This window comes from Parambassis ranga, chromosome 5 (genome assembly GCF_900634625.1).
Source record: "Parambassis ranga chromosome 5, fParRan2.1, whole genome shotgun sequence".
NCBI lineage: Eukaryota > Metazoa > Chordata > Actinopteri > Ambassidae > Parambassis > Parambassis ranga.
In genome coordinates this window covers 16,171,065-16,189,131 of record NC_041026.1, presented here as the reverse complement: position 1 = coordinate 16,189,131, position 18,067 = coordinate 16,171,065, and the positions used below count along the sequence as shown (strand labels likewise).

At 40.1% G+C, this 18,067-nt stretch overlaps 1 protein-coding gene across 1 annotated transcript; it reads right to left on the bottom strand.

Moving 5' to 3' along the window:
- Positions 1-13,840: 13,840 nt before the first annotated feature.
- Positions 13,841-15,707, bottom strand: mrps16 (mitochondrial ribosomal protein S16). Its single transcript, XM_028406485.1, has 4 exons — positions 15,545-15,707; positions 15,297-15,327; positions 14,647-14,913; positions 13,841-14,174 (listed from the first exon to the last, which is right to left on the bottom strand). Exons 2-4 carry the CDS (start codon positions 15,307-15,309, stop codon positions 14,038-14,040), a joined length of 417 nt encoding a protein of 138 aa, XP_028262286.1. The 5' UTR covers positions 15,310-15,327; positions 15,545-15,707; the 3' UTR covers positions 13,841-14,037.
- Positions 15,708-18,067: the final 2,360 nt, after the last annotated feature.

The window sequence follows — 18,067 nt, the reverse complement described above, 5'->3', positions numbered from 1 at the left end:
TTTCAGGGCTTGTAGATGAAGGCAGAGTTGTGCTAGATTCTGTTGGACTGGTTTCAGTAAAATGAGTAGTCTCTGAAGACATGGCTGATGTGGAACTGACCATGGTGGTCGTTTCAGTTGGTCCACTTGTAGTTGATTGCGATGTTGACTCAGTAGACTGGGTTGCAGCTGTGGGCATCACAGTTGTGACAGATGTAGATGTAAGCGGTGTGGGTGATGATGTACTTGTTGTAGCTGTTTCAGGGCTTGTAGATAAGGGCAGGGTTGTGCTAGTACCTGTTGGACTCGTTTCAGTAAACTGAGTAGTCTCTGGAGACATGGCTGATGTGGAACTGGGAATGGTGGTTGTTTCAGTTGGTCCACTTGTAGTTGAATGTGATGTTGACTCAGTAGACTGTGTTGCAGCTGTGGGTGTCTCTGTTGTGACAGATGAAGATGTAACTGGTGTGGGTGATGATGTAGTTGTTGTGGCCGTTTCAGGGCTTGTAGATGAAGGCAGAGTTGTGCTAGTACCTGTTGGACTGGTTTCAGTATTTTGTGATGGAGATGTTTTAGTAAACTGAGTAGTCTCTATAGACATGGCTGATGTGGAACTGAGCATTGTGGTCGTTTCAGTTGGTCCACTTGTAGTTGATTGCGATGTTGACTCGGTAGACTGTGTTGCAGCTGTGGCCGTCTCTGTTGTGACAGATGGAGATGTAAGCGGTGTGGGTGATGATGTACTTGTTGTAGCTGTTTCAGGGCTTGTAGATAAGGGCAGGGTTGTGCTAGTACCTGTTGGACTGGTTTCAGTAAACTGAGTAGTCTCTGGAGACATGGCTGATGTGGAACTGGGAATGGTGGTTGTTTCAGTTGGTCCACTTGTAGTTGAATGTGATGTTGACTCAGTAGACTGTGTTGCAGCTGTGGGTGTCTCTGTTGTGACAGATGAAGATGTAAGTGGTGTGGGTGATGATGTAGTTGTTGTGGCCGTTTCAGGGCTTGTAGATGAAGGCAGAGTTGTGCTAGTACCTGTTGGACTGGTTTCAGTATTTTGTGATGGAGATGTTTTAGTAAACTGAGTAGTCTCTATAGACATGGCTGATGTGGAACTGAGCATTGTGGTCGTTTCAGTTGGTCCACTTGTAGTTGATTGCGATGTTGACTCAGTAGACTGTGTTGCAACTGTGGGTGTCTCTGTTGTGACAGATGTAGATGTAAGCGGTGTGGGTGATGATGTACTTGTTGTAGCTGTTTCAGGGCTTGTAGATAAGGGCAGGGTTGTGCTAGTACCTGTTGGACTGGTTTCAGTAAACTGAGTAGTCTCTGGAGACATGGCTGATGTGGAACTGGGAATGGTGGTTGTTTCAGTTGGTCCACTTGTAGTTGAATGTGATGTTGACTCAGTAGACTGTGTTGCAGCTGTGGGTGTCTCTGTTGTGACAGATAAAGATGTAAGTGGTGTGGGTGATGATGTAGTTGTTGTGGCCGTTTCAGGGCTTGTAGATGAAGGCAGAGTTGTGCTAGTACCTGTTGGACTGGTTTCAGTATTTTGTGATGGAGATGTTTTAGTAAACTGAGTAGTCTCTATAGACATGGCTGATGTGGAACTGAGCATTGTGGTCGTTTCAGTTGTTCCACTTGTAGTTGATTGCGATGTTGACTCAGTAGACTGTGTTGCAGCTGTGGGTGTCTCTGTTGTGACAGATGTAGATGTAAGCGGTGTGGGTGATGATGTAGTTGTTGTGGCTGATTCAGGGCTTGTAGATGAAGGAAGAGTTGTACTAGTATCTGTTGGACTGGTTTCAGTATTTTTTGATGGAGATGTTTCAGTAAACTGAGTAGTCTCTGAAGACATGGCTGATGTGGAACTGAGCATGGTGGTCGTTTCAGTTGGTCCACTTGTGGTTGATTGCGATGTTGACTCAGTAGACTGTGTTGCAACTGTGGGTGTCTCTGTTGTGATAGCTGTAGATGTAAGCGGTGTGGGTGATGATGTAATTATTGCCGCTGTTTCAGGGCTTGTAGATGAAGGAAGAGTTGTACTAGAACTTGTTGGACTGGTTTCAGTAAACTGAGTAGTCTCTGAAGACATGGCTGATGTGGAACTGAGCATGGTGGTCGTTTCAGTTGGTCCACTTGTAGTTGATTGCGATGTTGACTCAGTAGACTGGGTTGCAGCTGTGGGTGTCTCTGTTGTGACAGATGTAGATGTAAGTGGTGTGGGTGATGATGTAGTTGTTGTGGCTGTTTCAGGGCTTGTAGATGAAGGCAGAGTTGTACTAGAACTTGTTGGACTGGTTTCAGTAAACTGAGTAGTCTCTATAGACATGGCTGATGTGGAACTGGGCATGGTGGTCGTTTCAGTTGGTCCACTTGTAGTTGATTGTGATGTTGACTCAGTAGATTGTGTTGCAGCTGTGGGTGTCTCTGTTGTGACAGATGTAGATGTAAGCGGTGTGGGTGATGATGTAGTTGTTGTGGCTGTTTCAGGGCTTGTAGATGAAGGCAGAGTTGTGCTAGTACCTGTTGGACTGGTTTCAGTATTTTGTGATGGAGATGTTTTAGTAAACTGAGTAGTCTCTGAAGACATGGCTGATGTGGAACTGAGCATAGTGGTCGTTTCAGTAGGTCCACTTGTAGTTGATTGCGATGTTGACTCAGTAGACTGTGTTGCAGCTGTGGGTGTCTCTGTTGTGACAGATGTAGATGTAAGCGGTGTGGGTGATGATGTAGTTGTTGTGGCTGTTTCAGGGCTTGTAGATGAAGGCAGAGTTGCGCTAGTACCTGTTGGACTGGTTTCAGTAAACTGAGTAGTCTCTGGAGACATGGCTGATGTGGAACTGGGAATGGTGGTCGTTTCAGTTGGTCCACTTGTAGTTGAATGCGATGTTGACTCAGTAGACTGTGTTGCAGCTGTCGGTGTCTCTGTTGTGACAGATGTAGATGTAAGCGGTGTGTGTGATGATGTAGTTGTTGTGGCTGTTTCAGGGCTTGTAGATGAAGGCAGAGTTGTGCTAGTACCTGTTGGACTGGTTTCAGTAAACTGAGTAGTCTCTGAAGACATGGCTGATGTGGAACTGAGCATGGTGGTCGTTTCAGTTGGTCCACTTGTGGTTGATTGCGATGTTGACTCAGTAGACTGTGTTGCAACTGTGGGTGTCTCTGTTGTGATAGCTGTAGATGTAAGCGGTGTGGGTGATGATGTAATTATTGCCGCTGTTTCAGGGCTTGTAGATGAAGGAAGAGTTGTACTAGAACTTGTTGGACTGGTTTCAGTAAACTGAGTAGTCTCTGAAGACATGGCTGATGTGGAACTGAGCATGGTGGTCGTTTCAGTTGGTCCACTTGTAGTTGATTGCGATGTTGACTCAGTAGACTGTGTTGCAGCTGTAGGCGTCTCTGTTGTGACAGATGTAGATGTAAGCGGTGTGGGTGATGATGTAGTTGTTGTGGCTGTTTCAGGGCTTGTAGATGAAGGCAGAGTTGTGCTAGATTCTGTTGGACTGGTTTCAGTAAAATGAGTAGTCTCTGAAGACATGGCTGATGTGGAACTGACCATGGTGGTCGTTTCAGTAGGTCCACTTGTAGTTGATTGCGATGTTGACTCAGTAGACTGTGTTGCAGCTGTGGGCATCACAGTTGTGACAGATGTAGATGTCGTTTCAGTTGGTCCACTTGTAGTTGATTGCGATGTTGACTCAGTAGACTGGGTTGCAGCTGTGGGTGTCTCTGTTGTGACAGATGTAGATGTAAGTGGTGTGGGTGATGATGTAATTATTGCCGCTGTTTCAGGGCTTGTAGATGAAGGAAGAGTTGTACTAGAACTTGTTGGACTGGTTTCAGTAAACTGAGTAGTCTCTGGAGACATGGCTGATGTGGAACTGGGAATGGTGGTTGTTTCAGTTGGTCCACTTGTAGTTGAATGTGATGTTGACTCAGTAGACTGTGTTGCAGCTGTGGGTGTCTCTGTTGTGACAGATGAAGATGTAAGTGGTGTGGGTGATGATGTAGTTGTTGTGGCCGTTTCAGGGCTTGTAGATGAAGGCAGAGTTGTGCTAGATTCTGTTGGACTGGTTTCAGTAAAATGAGTAGTCTCTGAAGACATGGCTGATGTGGAACTGACCATGGTGGTCGTTTCAGTTGGTCCACTTGTAGTTGATTGCGATGTTGACTCAGTAGACTGGGTTGCAGCTGTGGGCATCACAGTTGTGACAGATGTAGATGTAAGCGGTGTGGGTGATGATGTACTTGTTGTAGCTGTTTCAGGGCTTGTAGATAAGGGCAGGGTTGTGCTAGTACCTGTTGGACTCGTTTCAGTAAACTGAGTAGTCTCTGGAGACATGGCTGATGTGGAACTGGGAATGGTGGTTGTTTCAGTTGGTCCACTTGTAGTTGAATGTGATGTTGACTCAGTAGACTGTGTTGCAGCTGTGGGTGTCTCTGTTGTGACAGATGAAGATGTAAGTGGTGTGGGTGATGATGTAGTTGTTGTGGCCGTTTCAGGGCTTGTAGATGAAGGCAGAGTTGTGCTAGTACCTGTTGGACTGGTTTCAGTATTTTGTGATGGAGATGTTTTAGTAAACTGAGTAGTCTCTATAGACATGGCTGATGTGGAACTGAGCATTGTGGTCGTTTCAGTTGGTCCACTTGTAGTTGATTGCGATGTTGACTCAGTAGACTGTGTTGCAACTGTGGGTGTCTCTGTTGTGACAGATGTAGATGTAAGCGGTGTGGGTGATGATGTAGTTGTTGTAGCTGTTTCAGGGCTTGTAGATGAAGGCAGAGTTGTGCTAGTACCTGTTGGACTGGTTTCAGGAAACTGAGTAGTCTCTATAGACATGGCTGATGTGGAACTGAGCATGGTGGTCGTTTCAGTTGGTCCACTTGTAGTTGATTGCGATGTTGACTCAGTAGACTGTGTTGCAGCTGTAGGCGTCTCTGTTGTGACAGATGTAGATGTAAGCGGTGTGGGTGATGATGTAGTTGTTGTGGCTGTTTCAGGGCTTGTAGATGAAGGCAGAGTTGTGCTAGTACCTGTTGGACTGGTTTCAGTATTTTGTGATGGAGATGTTTTAGTAAACTGAGTAGTCTCTATTGACATGGCTGATGTGGAACTGAGCATTGTGGTCGTTTCAGTTGGTCCACTTGTAGTTGAATGCGATGTTGAGTCAGTAGACTGTGTTGCAACTGTGGGTGTCTCTGTTGTGACAGATGTAGATGTAAGCGGTGTGGGTGATGATGTAGTTGTTGTGGCTGTTTCAGGGCTTGTAGATGAAGGAAGAGTTGTACTAGTATCTGTTGGACTGGTTTCAGTATTTTTTGATGGAGATGTTTCAGTAAACTGAGTAGTCTCTGAAGACATGGCTGATGTGGAACTGAGCATGGTGGTCGTTTCAGTAGGTCCACTTGTAGTTGATTGCGATGTTGACTCAGTAGACTGTGTTGCAGCTGTGGCCGTCTCTGTTGTGACAGATGTAGATGTAAGCGGTGTGGGTGATGATGTAGTTGTTGTGGCTGTTTCAGGGCTTGTAGATGAAGGCAGAGTTGCGCTAGTACCTGTTGGACTGGTTTCAGTAAACTGAGTAGTCTCTGAAGACATGGCTGATGTGGAACTGAGCATGGTGGTCGTTTCAGTTGGTCCACTTGTAGTTGATTGCGATGTTGACTCAGTAGACTGTGTTGCAACTGTGGGTGTCTCTGTTGTGACAGATGTAGATGTAAGCGGTGTGGGTGATGATGTAATTATTGCCGCTGTTTCAGGGCTTGTAGATGAAGGAAGAGTTGTACTAGAACTTGTTGGACTGGTTTCAGTAAACTGAGTAGTCTCTATAGACATGGCTGATGTGGAACTGGGCATGGTGGTCGTTTCAGTTGGTCCACTTGTAGTTGATTGTGATGTTGACTCAGTAGATTGTGTTGCAGCTGTGGGTGTCTCTGTTGTGACAGATGTAGATGTAAGCGGTGTGGGTGATGATGTAGTTGTTGTGGCTGATTCAGGGCTTGTAGATGAAGGAAGAGTTGTACTAGTATCTGTTGGACTGGTTTCAGTAAAATGAGTAGTCTCTGAAGACATGGCTGATGTTGAACTGACCATGGTGGTCGTTTCAGTAGGTCCACTTGTAGTTGATTGCGATGTTGACTCAGTAGACTGTGTTGCAGCTGTGGGCATCACAGTTGTGACAGATGTAGATGTAAGCGGTGTGGGTGATGATGTAGTTGTTGCAACTGTGGGTGTCTCTGTTGTGACAGATGTAGATGTAAGCGGTGTGGGTGATAATGTAATTATTGCCGCTGTTTCAGGGCTTGTAGATGAAGGAAGAGTTGTACTAGTATCTGTTGGACTGGTTTCAGTATTTTTTGATGGAGATGTTTCAGTAAACTGAGTAGTCTCTGAAGACATGGCTGATGTGGAACTGAGCATGGTGGTCGTTTCAGTTGGTCCACTTGTAGTTGATTGCGATGATGACTCAGTAGACTGTGTTGCAACTGTGGGTGTCTCTGTTGTGACAGATGTAGATGTAAGCGCTGTGGGTGATGATGTAGTTGTTGTGGCTGTCTCAGGGCTTGTAGATGAAGGCAGAGTTGTGCTAGATTCTGTTGGACTGGTTTCAGTAAAATGAGTAGTCTCTGAAGACATGGCTGATGTTGAACTCACCATGGTGGTCGTTTCAGTTGGTCCACTTGTAGTTGATTGCGATGTTGACTCAGTAGACTGTGTTGCAACTGTGGGTGTCTCTGTTGTGACAGATGTAGATGTAAGCGGTGTGGGTGATGATGTAATTGTTGTGGCTGTTTCACGGGTTGTAGATGAAGGCAGAGTTGTGCTAGTACCTGTTGGACTGGTTTCAGTATTTTGTGATGGAGATGTTTCAGTAAACTGAGTAGTCTCTGAAGACATGTCTGATGTGGAACTGAGCATGGTGGTCATTTGAGTTGGTCCACTTGTAGTTGATTGCGATGTTGACTCAGTAGACTGTGTTGCAGCTGTGGGTGTCTCTATTGTGACAGATGTAGATGTAAGCGGTGTGGGTGATGATGTAGTTTTTGTGGCTGTTTCAGGGCTTGTAGATGAAGGCAGAGTTGCGCTAGTACCTGTTGGACTGGTTTCAGTAAACTGAGTAGTCTCTGGAGACATGGCTGATGTGGAACTGGGAATGGTGGTCATTTCAGTTGGTCCACTTGTAGTTGAATGCGATGTTGACTCAGTAGACTGTGTTGCAGCTGTCGGTGTCTCTGTTGTGACAGATGTAGATGTAAGCGGTGTGTGTGATGATGTAGTTGTTGTGGCTGTTTCAGGGCTTGTAGATGAAGGCAGAGTTGTGCTAGATTCTGTTGGACTGGTTTCAGTAAAATGAGTAGTCTCTGAAGACATGGCTGATGTGGAACTGACCATGGTGGTCGTTTCAGTTGGTCCACTTGTAGTTGATTGCGATGTTGACTCAGTAGACTGTGTTGCAGCTGTGGGCGTCTCCGTTGTGATAGATGTAGATGTAAGCGGTGTGGGTGATGATGTAGTTGTTGTGGCTGTTTCAGGGCTTGTAGATGAAGGCAGAGTTGTGCTAGTACCTGTTGGACTGGTTTCAGTAAACTGAGTAGTCTCTGAAGACATGGCTGATGTGGAACTGAGCATGGTGGTCATTTCAGTTGGCCCACTTGTAGTTGATTGTGATGTATCCTTCAGTACTTTGAAATTTAAAACTTTTTTTTTGTTATGTGTCATTTGTAGAGTTGATTCAGTATGGTTGTTAACAGCGTCCATCTGTATTTGTTTCAGCCATGTTTCTTCAGCTTGATCTTCTTTTACAGTTTGTTTTTCTATTGAAAGAGACAGGATTTGTACACAAAAATCATTATATTAATGCAAATTAGAGCATCTGTATTGTAAACCAGTGAGTAACATGTTAAGTTTAATAAAACTCAGTAAAGATTAAAATGAACACAAACAATAGAACCTAAAGTTTCTCATGTTTCAGTACTTTTTCATATATTTGTTAAAGCAAAGTAGTTACACCCTTTGATAACATCTTATATTTGGGAGTATTGTGAATCGGCCCATCAGACTAAGTTTCTGCTGCACATTTTTAGTGTTAGAGCTGTAATTGGGGTCATAAAGGTTAGGTCACTGTTTCTGCCTCATCCCCTGGACTAACCAGGGAATGTAACAGCCATATACAGACACAATCAGGAAGTTCTGGCATGTAGCTTTGTGCTAATTTTTGTTCTACTATACAATAGAACTGACACAGTCAAAAGTAGTCAGGTACAGTTAAAGCATGTCACACACAGTGGTGGAGGAAGTACTGAAGCTTGGTACTTAAGTAAAAGTACAAATACCCAGCAAAATATATACTTAAGTGAAAGTGTTATATCAACAATCCTAGTACTTAGTACTAGGACTACTTAGTAATCCAAGTACTTACTTTTAAATGTACTTAAAGTATTAAAAGTGAAAGTACTCACACACTGAATACATATTATTGATTTCCATTGCAAAGGATATCTGAACAGGTTAAAATACTCAAAGAAATCATCCTAAAATTAAAACAATGTGTTAATTTACATTTTCAGTACAGACGTATCTAGAAGCAGCTATGGACAGGTCTGTGTGTCATGAGGCAGGCTGTGGGCATCAAGTGAACAGAGAGGCTGCTAATAAAAAACAGGCATTCACCATTTTACTGTGTAAGTATTCCTGCTGTAGATTAATGTTATGATTAAAGTTAACCAGACATCAATGGATGGATTTGTGTTAGCAGACAGTAGCTAACTAGTTAGCTAACTGAGCCAGTGCACCGGCATCATGATTGAGGCACAACTGTATTCATAAATGTACTTGTAACTACAGACATTGTGGAAATGTAGTGGAGTAGAAGTATAAAGTATGCAGTATTCAGTAGTTACTGAAGTAAAGTATAAATACATAAAAATTTACTTAAGTACAGTAACAAAGTATAAATACATTCCACCACTGGTACACAGCACTTGTCCTCTGGAGTCAAACCTTTTAAACACAGTTACAAAACTCAGGAGGTTAAAACAATGTGTGGCAGATCATATTTTTGTGATATTGATAGTAATCCTACCTCTTTATCAGTGCACAATAATTAAGATAAAACAAACAAACCGTCTCCTTCCACTAGCAATAAAAAGGCACTGATTCCCATTCACTTTCAATTCTTAACTAAACATGACAAGCAGCAGAGAGTTTCATTTTGATGTGACTTGAAATGAAGACTTTAGCCAGGTTGGTCGATTTGCTTTTGGCCAAGTTTAAAACTTAAACTTTTACTGCACGGTCTCTGTTGCATGTAGTAAAAATTTAGTGTTTGTTGCATAGGGCTAACTTGTCTCATAGAATCAGAAAATGTAATTGTTTCCTATGTTAAATAGTTTGGGCATGATAAATGCCTAAAAATGGCAGTGTGGTAACATTTTCCCATATTTTATACATCTGTCAGTATTAAAAACCTTTCAATGACTTTAAGCATTTACTCAAAGAAGTGTGTGTGTTAGCTGCCCCTCAATATCTTTAGGTGATTTCTTCCATTCATATGGGTGTTTTTTTTTATATGACAGCTAATAAATCACCCCCAGCATAAACAATATTATATCTATAGATATCTATCTTCATATCCTTCATATTTGTTCCACATGATCTCACATATCTCAGCATGAACATGGTTTTGGTGCTAAGCTAAGATTTTAGTAGTAGTAGTCAGGTACAGTTAAATCATGTCACACAGCACTTGTCCTCTAGAGTCAAACCTTTTAAACACAGTTACAAAACTCAGGAGGTTAAAACAATGCGTGCCGGATCATATTTCTATGATATTGATAATGATCAGATCCTACCTCTTAATCAGTGCACAGTAACTAAGATACAACAAACAAACCGTCTCTTTCCTCTAGCAATAACAAGGTTTTATTACACTTTATTGCACTGATTCCCATTCACTTTCAATTCTTAACTAAACATGACAAGCAGCAGAGAGTTTCAATTTGATGTCAAATGAAGACTTTAGCCAGGTTGGTCGATTTGCTTTTGGCCAAGTTTAAGCTTTTACTGCACGGTCTCTGTTGCATGTAGTAAAAATTTAGTGTTTGTTGCATAGGGCTAACTTGTCCCATAGAATCAGAAAATGTAGTTGTTTCCTATGTTGAATAGTTTGGGCATGATAAATGCCTAAAAATGGCAAAAAAACAATAAATGCAAAAATGTGTCCAAATTCTATGGATCACTGACCATGTTGACAGTAATCCAGCTCCTTCATATCTCTATCACATGATCTCACATATCTCAGCATGATGTGGCATGAATATAGTTTTGGTGCTAAGCTTAGTTTTTAAGTTATAACGTTTTTAGTGTGGTAACATTTTCCGATATTTTATACATCTGGCAGTATCAAAACCTTTCAATGACTTTAAGCATTTACTCAAAGAAGTGTGTGTGTGTGTTAGCTGCCCCTCAATATCTTTTGGTGATTTCTTCCATTCATATAGGTGTTTTTTTTTTATATGACAGCTAATAAATCACCCCCAGCATAAACAATATTATATCTATAGACGTTCTTCATATCCTTCATATTATTCCACATGATCTCACATATCTCAGCATGAATATGGTTTTGGTGCTAAGCTAAGATTTTAAGGAAGTTCTGGCATGTAGCTTTGTGCTACTTTTTGTTCTTATATACAATAGAACTGACAGTCAAAAGTAGTCAGGTACAGTTAAATCATGTCACACAGCACTTGTCCTCTAGAGTCAAACATTTTAAACACAGTTACAAAACTCAGGAGGTTAAAACAATACGCGGCAGATCATATTTCTGTGATATTGATAATGATCAGATCCTACCTCTTAATCAGTGCACAGTAACTAAGATAAAACAAACAAACCGTCTCTTTCCTCTAGCAATAAAAAGGTTTCATTACACTTTATTGCACTTCCTGAAAAATGTTTCAGTGTGATATTTGTATTCTTATCATTCACTTTCAATTCAATAAACATGACAAGCAGCAGTCAGTGTTAATTTGATGTTCAATATCTTTTGGTAATTTCTTCAGTTCATATTGGTGTTTTTTATATATATAACTCACCCCCAGCATAAGCAATATTATATCTATAGATGTTCTTCATATCCTTCATATTTGTTCCACATGATCTCACATATGAATATGGTTTTGGTGCTAAGCTTAGATTTTTAAGTTATGTATTTTAAAGTAGTTATTAGTCAATATAACCCAGACTCATGCATATTAATCAAAATATAGCAAGAAACAAGAAAATGCACACACAAAGTAAATACCCTGAGTTCTGTCATAATGCTTAACATGTACACTTTTCGGTATTTTGAGAGACAGTAAAATTAGCTTTGTAGTATGTTTGAATTTTCTGAGGGATTATGTCAGAGCTGTGCTAACAAACAATCACCTAAACTAATGCATCATCTAAAGTGCACTTCAAACATCTCAGTTACATTAACTGTGTATTTATGTTCATATGTCTGCTGCTATGTGTATATATATATATGTAATATAGATTTTTCCTGTATATATTGTATTTATTGATTTTGATATATGCTGCTACTACAACTTAATTTCCCTACTGGGATTAATAAAGTAAATCTTAAATCTTAATTATAATGTCTAAATATCAAAACTAAGAAGGTAAAGAAGAAGTCTAATAATGTCAGCATTACATGCATAATATTTGGTTGGTGAGGATGTCTGACATCTCCAGTAAAACATAAAAGAAGTCGGCAGCTTACCTGTTTCTGTTGTAAATAAGACATATAGTGCAACCAGAGGGATGACCACAAAAGTAGAGATTAGAACAACAGTGGAGAGCTTCCTCCAATTACAGGATTGTGGGTCAATACACTTTTTTAATCTCATCTTCGTAAAGTTGTTGATCCAAAAGATATAAAGCTAATCGTGTTCTCCAGCTTCTTTCACCCCACTGAAGCAGTGTGCCCTACATGCTCTGTGGTTTTCAGTCAGTATGACCGTGGACTCCTACTAGTATCCCTTTGTATTAGTCAATCTCCTCATCAAGTCATAAACATTTGAGGATATCACACTGTAATCTACTTAATGTGTCATCTATGATCAACAGGTTAACTGGAGTTGAGTCTGATGCCGTGTCCTCCCTAGGCAAACTTTTCATGCATTGTGGTACAGCTGCAGGGGTTGTACTGTAAGCACACTCACACCCTGTACATTATTGTGTGCAAAGGTCCAGATCACAGTGACAATGAAGTGGACAAGGACTAAGGCGTGTGGCTGAAGTGGGGTGTGGGCAGCTGCAATTTACGTAGTTATTACCTAATGCTATATTCAGTGGTAATTAATACCAAGTTTGTGGTAAGTAAGGTGGTATGTAATTCACTTTCATTTTTCTTTATTCACAAGTGGCGTTAATGTTTACAAATATGGTAAATAATTTTATATTTTAATTATCCTGTGACTGCATTTTTCCAAACAATGATAATGTTTGTTGTAATCCCTGTTACTGAAAGAGAAATGAACATAATATTACATGTTTTTAATTCCTAAAATACACTTACTGAATAATGAATACATTTTATCAAATACTGTTTTATTTGCTTTGTCAACAGTTGTTAGTATTTCAGATGCTGTGGCACCGAGCAGGGCACTGCGGTGGTCTAGTGACTCTCACCTAAGGTATGTGTAAAAACTTATTGGCAGTAAAGGAACAGATGTGCTATAAATAGTCTGCTAAATATAACAGTTGGGCAGTCTCAAAAGCAGCTATGACGTGGTTTAACACAAACATTTCTCTTGATCTTGAGAGCACGAGAGGTTTTTGGTAAAGCTCTCCACACCTCTGTTTGCTTTTTAGAAAATCATTTCTGAATTGCCACAGAGACCAAATCACATTTCCTGTTCGCAATGTCATGATGGATTGCATTAACATTTTCATAACATTGTTGAATTCATTCAGGGATTTTGTCTCACAGGACAACAATAAAACAGTCATATCAACAGCTGAACTATTTTCAGTATTGCATTTGTTTTGCTGGAAATTCTTATGAACACCTGGGTGTTGTCAAGTATGTCTTGGCTCACATTAGTGTTTTTGGTATCACCACCTGATTGACGCAAGGCACACGTGTGCTGTGATATTGAGCTATTCATGCAAGGATATATGCATGTTGCAGGAACAGCTGGTTACAGGTGTACGTGCTGTCAAAGGATCATCTTAATACAACATGTATTTTTGATCAGGTAGCATGTGCTGTACCTTTATTAAATGATATGTGATAAGCAAAATGGACCCTTCTCTCATCACTGCAGGCAGATTGTAAAAGGAACAGAGAAAGTACATTTTGTGTGTAGGTGCTTTTGCTGCTTTTGAAAAATTAAATGTAAAATAGAGGACACGTTTGTGCCCTTAAGATTCATTCCTGATTACTATTCCATCTTAATCATGTCACATCATAATAAAAGTTATTATTTGCAGTGTGCTTTGTTGTGCATAAATACTTCTTTCTGCAGTAGAATCTACTGTAACATGAGTTCAAAAACACATCAAATACTACGTGACTTCTGTCAGCAAACAGTAAGTTTCCAGCTTACTTAGGTGGCTATATCTCCGCATACAGCATAAGCAAGGGTGGAGAGTATTCCACTAATTTAAAAAACTAAGTGCAATAAAGTTCGTCAACAAGCATATCAACAAACCCACCCACTTCTGATTTCTTTATCTTTTTGTGAAAAGAAAGGAATTCAAAAGAAGGAGGAGTTGATTACAAAGTCCACAGGATGTCAAAAATAGAACTAATTTATTGTATTGTTGTGTGTATTACTAGTGCAGATTGTCCAAGAAAGAGATACGTACATGTGGAAAGAGTTTAATGAACTAACATAAAACAGTAAATACAAACAACTGCTGCTTATGGATCTCTTTGAGAGACTACAACATGTGATATCTTTAACTGTTCAGTCCACTTAAAGAGTCAGAAAACGAATCGATCCGTTGTCGGTGACAATCCTTAGAATTGGACAGTCACACACAGTCCACTGCTTCTCCTTTCATACTTCTGCTGGCTTCTGTTCCTCGTCCAGAGATTCCTCCGCTGCTGTTGCTGCCTGTGTCAGTGCTGCTTGAGCTTTGCGACGCTCTGCTTCTGTGACCGTCATGGGGTGCAAAGGGAAAAATCCTGCCAACCCTATGGAAAGAAAAGGGAGAGGGGAGGATAACAAACCACAATAATGCCTGAAGTTTGGGAACCAAGGGAGCTGATATGTTGTTATTATAATACAATTTCTTGTCCTCTTTCTGAACATAGTAAATGTCATGGCACCAGTGGAGGGATACATTAGACTCATAGGCACAGAATACATATTAAATCTGCATCTGTAGAATTGTTAATCTTCTCTTATCAGAGTCCATAAACGTGCTTGAGGGCAAAGCAAACACACAACTAGAGAGCAATCATTATTTATAGCAGGTTCTTTACAATATAGTCATACAGAGACGTTTCTCTAGAGGAACATTTCCTAATAGGTGCAGGTGCTCATAAAAGTAACCGATGGACCTCCTTTTTCAAACAAATCTCTCTGGGAAATACAAGCTCGACAGTAAATTTTTGCAATACAGTATGACATATTAAAGTACTATCTTATGGACTGAATACACACCTAGAAGTTTTGCCACAGGCTTTGTAGGGTGTGCGCCACAACCAATCCAATATTTGATCCGCTCGAAGTTAAAGCCGACAAGTTTCTCATTGTAGACATTTGGAAGGGGGTCGTAGGAGCCCAGCTGTTCTATATATTTTCCATCTCTTGCCCTTTTGTTGTAAGCAGCCACGATTCGATAAAATGGTCTGTTAGCTTGTTTGTGGCCTGCGAGAGCAAGTCGGATGACAACATATCCCCCGTGGTATTTTTTGAGCAGGAGTGAAGCTGCGTTAGAATGATGAGGACAAAAAGATTAATCAAAGATAAGGAACATTGTGACATTTGAGACATGTAATCGCTGTCAGAGACTTCCACATCCTTGTGCATCATGTATCAAACAAGCAAATAGTAATAACAAACAAATAATTTACAATTACTAATCTAAGTTGTTTGCTAAAACTTAATGGTTAATTTACTCTACAATATAATAACATTAAATACAACTGACTGACTTGCTTTTTTTGTTTTTTCCAATACTTATCTATGTTTTATCACCTTATTATTAAACCCTGTATATGAATGGCTGCATATCTGTTGCCTAATATTTACATGTCCCAGCCCAGAAGTCCTTGCTGACATCAAACAGCCTGATTAGAATGAATACTCACATAAATGCACCATGATGCCCGCTGAAATGTCCTGCAACACATAAAAAGTCAAATTTGAAGATATGTGTATATATCAGCTATATGAATAACAACACTCGTATAGTCACGTACTGTTACATCCACGCTACACCCATTAAAATGTCGTTAAACAGCAACAGCATAGCTGTATGCTAACCGCTAACAGTACAGAGCATCTTGTGTTTAAGGAGCACACGCTGTTATAAAATGAGCGAAATGAAGCGAATTACCTCTGAGGTTGAAAAACACTTTTGCGGTTAAGCTTTACGTATGTCTCCTCTTTTTTTATTAGTTCCACATCCGACAGGACAGACGTTATTAGCTGTATGTTTTCAGCAAAAGTAATGTGACATTTGTCAGTGCGCAGCCATGTTTAAACAGGAAGTGACGTAGCTGCGGCGTCGTTTACGTCTCCGAGACGCTAGATGGCGAGGTTGCACCGCCGTTCGATGCAGCACTTCAAACTGGCAAAGTAGAAAAAGTTTGTGTACTCGGCGTTTCTGTTTGGTTAATTTTCCTGACACTCAGCCTCAAACGTCGACGTAAGTACTCAGATATATCAATTACATTCAAGCTTTATACCGAGAGTTGATCAATTCTTAGTCACGCGTCGTCAGAAGTAATCAAGAAGTTTGTCAAGCAACATAAAATTCAAATACAATGCATGTTTTTTACAGAAAGATGTCTACATTAAAAACCAACAACAGATAAAGTAATAATCACGTATTATGTCAAAATATGTCTATATTTTATCCTTTATCTGACCGACAGGGAGCTAGCTTAACCTTCTTTTTGTCGCGTTTATAAGGCCAAATTTCAAATGTTAGCTGTTAGGTGTAAGCTAAAAATGTGTAATAGATAACATTGCTATAACATGTAGGACACTAAATATGAGGTGAATATTATTAGAAATTAAATACTATGCATAACATATATTTCCCTACATTTGTAGGATTTGTTAGGAGTAATTATAAACATAAAAGGTTGCACTGCAGTAGGCTTAGTGCTCCAATACATCAGCTTTGACATTTTACAGACAGATAAATACCACAAATGTGTGAATGTACTCAAAAGTAATGCTTTACATATATTAATTTTCTACTTTCAGTTAGGGTAATGGTAATGATACAGATAAACTGCATGCCTGGAAATAAACGACAAAACCATCTGCTTCAATTGTGGTTGTGAGTTTGTAAACGTTATCCATCACTTATTAAGGCCTTAGTAAGGCCCTTTGCTTACAACAGAGTTCTCACTAGAGCAATCCTTCACGTCGCCCTGTCTGTAAATTCCTACTTTACAGGCACTGTGTGTCTTTACATCAGCAACGCACCGAGTTTCAAATCCGTTTCCACTGTTGACCCCAGCACAGATGAAGCACTGATTTCCTGAGAGTGATCATGGATTCAGGGGTCATTGCTTTCCCTCATGTTATTTGAGCACAGAGATTTCTGCCCACTGGGAGCCTGACTGTCTCCTCCCCTCTTACCACCACCACCACCACTCCCAGTCTTGGAACATGGTGATTTCACACTCCTGTTGTGTAAAGCTTGTTTTTCTGTATGTGTGTGACAAACACATGGTTTTACTGTGAGGAGAGGTCACTGAAGATGCACAAAAGAGATGGGCCCTTGTTTGTAATTCTGAAAATATCCTGCTGGTCCTGCGTGACTGTGATGACTTATAATGCTTTACAAATAGAGCAAACTTTACCAAATGCAAAATACTTATTTGTAAAGACCCTGATCACGCTTTTAGTGTAAGATTTACATATTATTTCATTATTATCATTTTTTTTCAACAAATCTATCATTACTACAGCTATGTAGCCATTTGTTATTATTCTTTTTACAATTTTACAAGTGAAACATAAAAAATTACAAAGACAGACTGCTTCAATTTCCATAATTAGAATTGTATACTGTATGTAAGACAGATCTAATTGACTTCCTGTTATCATAACACTCTTACATGTCTTTAATTTGAAAAAATAACAAGATTACAAGCATGTTAGTTTTAAAAGATTTAAAATTTTTGTCAGTTTGGTTTGTCACAGAAATCATTTCAGCAACCAGATGAACAACGTAGCACGACACACTTTCTTCTCAACAGCCAGGCCTGGAATTTTTTAGAGGAAAGCATCATTGTTGAGTTGACCACGTTTTTTCTGTGGAAAAAATCTGTAAATGAATAGAGGCTTTACACAGTTAGGCAGCAAACAAAATGCATCTTACATGGTGAATCGGCAATGCATGATTATCTGAACGGTGACATTGATTCTAGTTGTGGCTCACTCTCTCGTGAGGACCCCATGCTCTTTGGGATACCAAGACGAGTTGTTCCTCCTCTAATCATCTGTGACAGTTCAGTTAGAGACGCTCAGATGACCAGATATTTTACCAAGAAAAAAGCAAGAAGAGTCTGCTTTAAACGAAGAAGGCTGTTTCAGACATTTTAGTCAAACATGTCTGAATTTAATTTGATTATGTGGAACTTAAAGATGCTACTAAACACTGAGCTTGCTTTGACATTGTGCACTTACAAAAGCCCCACACTGTGCCGAATAAAGCAACAGTCTACATCAATTCACTGTATTATAGAGTTAATTTTCATTAACACGTTTTATTATTAATTAGAACAGTAGGATTTCAGGTAAATTTGTAACCTTGTTTGGACTAAGCTCTTAAGTTCGGAATCACATATTAAGTTTGTTTTTAATCAGTTCAGGCCATCTAAGATGTTTGTTGTTCCAG

What these genes read in the sequence shown, in the direction of transcription:
- mrps16 (XM_028406485.1), bottom strand. An exon ending in GCCTGTGGCAAAACTTCTAG is followed by an intron (nt 14,175 to 14,646) that starts GTGTGTATTCAG and finishes TTCTTTCCATAG; the next exon opens with GGTTGGCAGGATTTTTCCCT.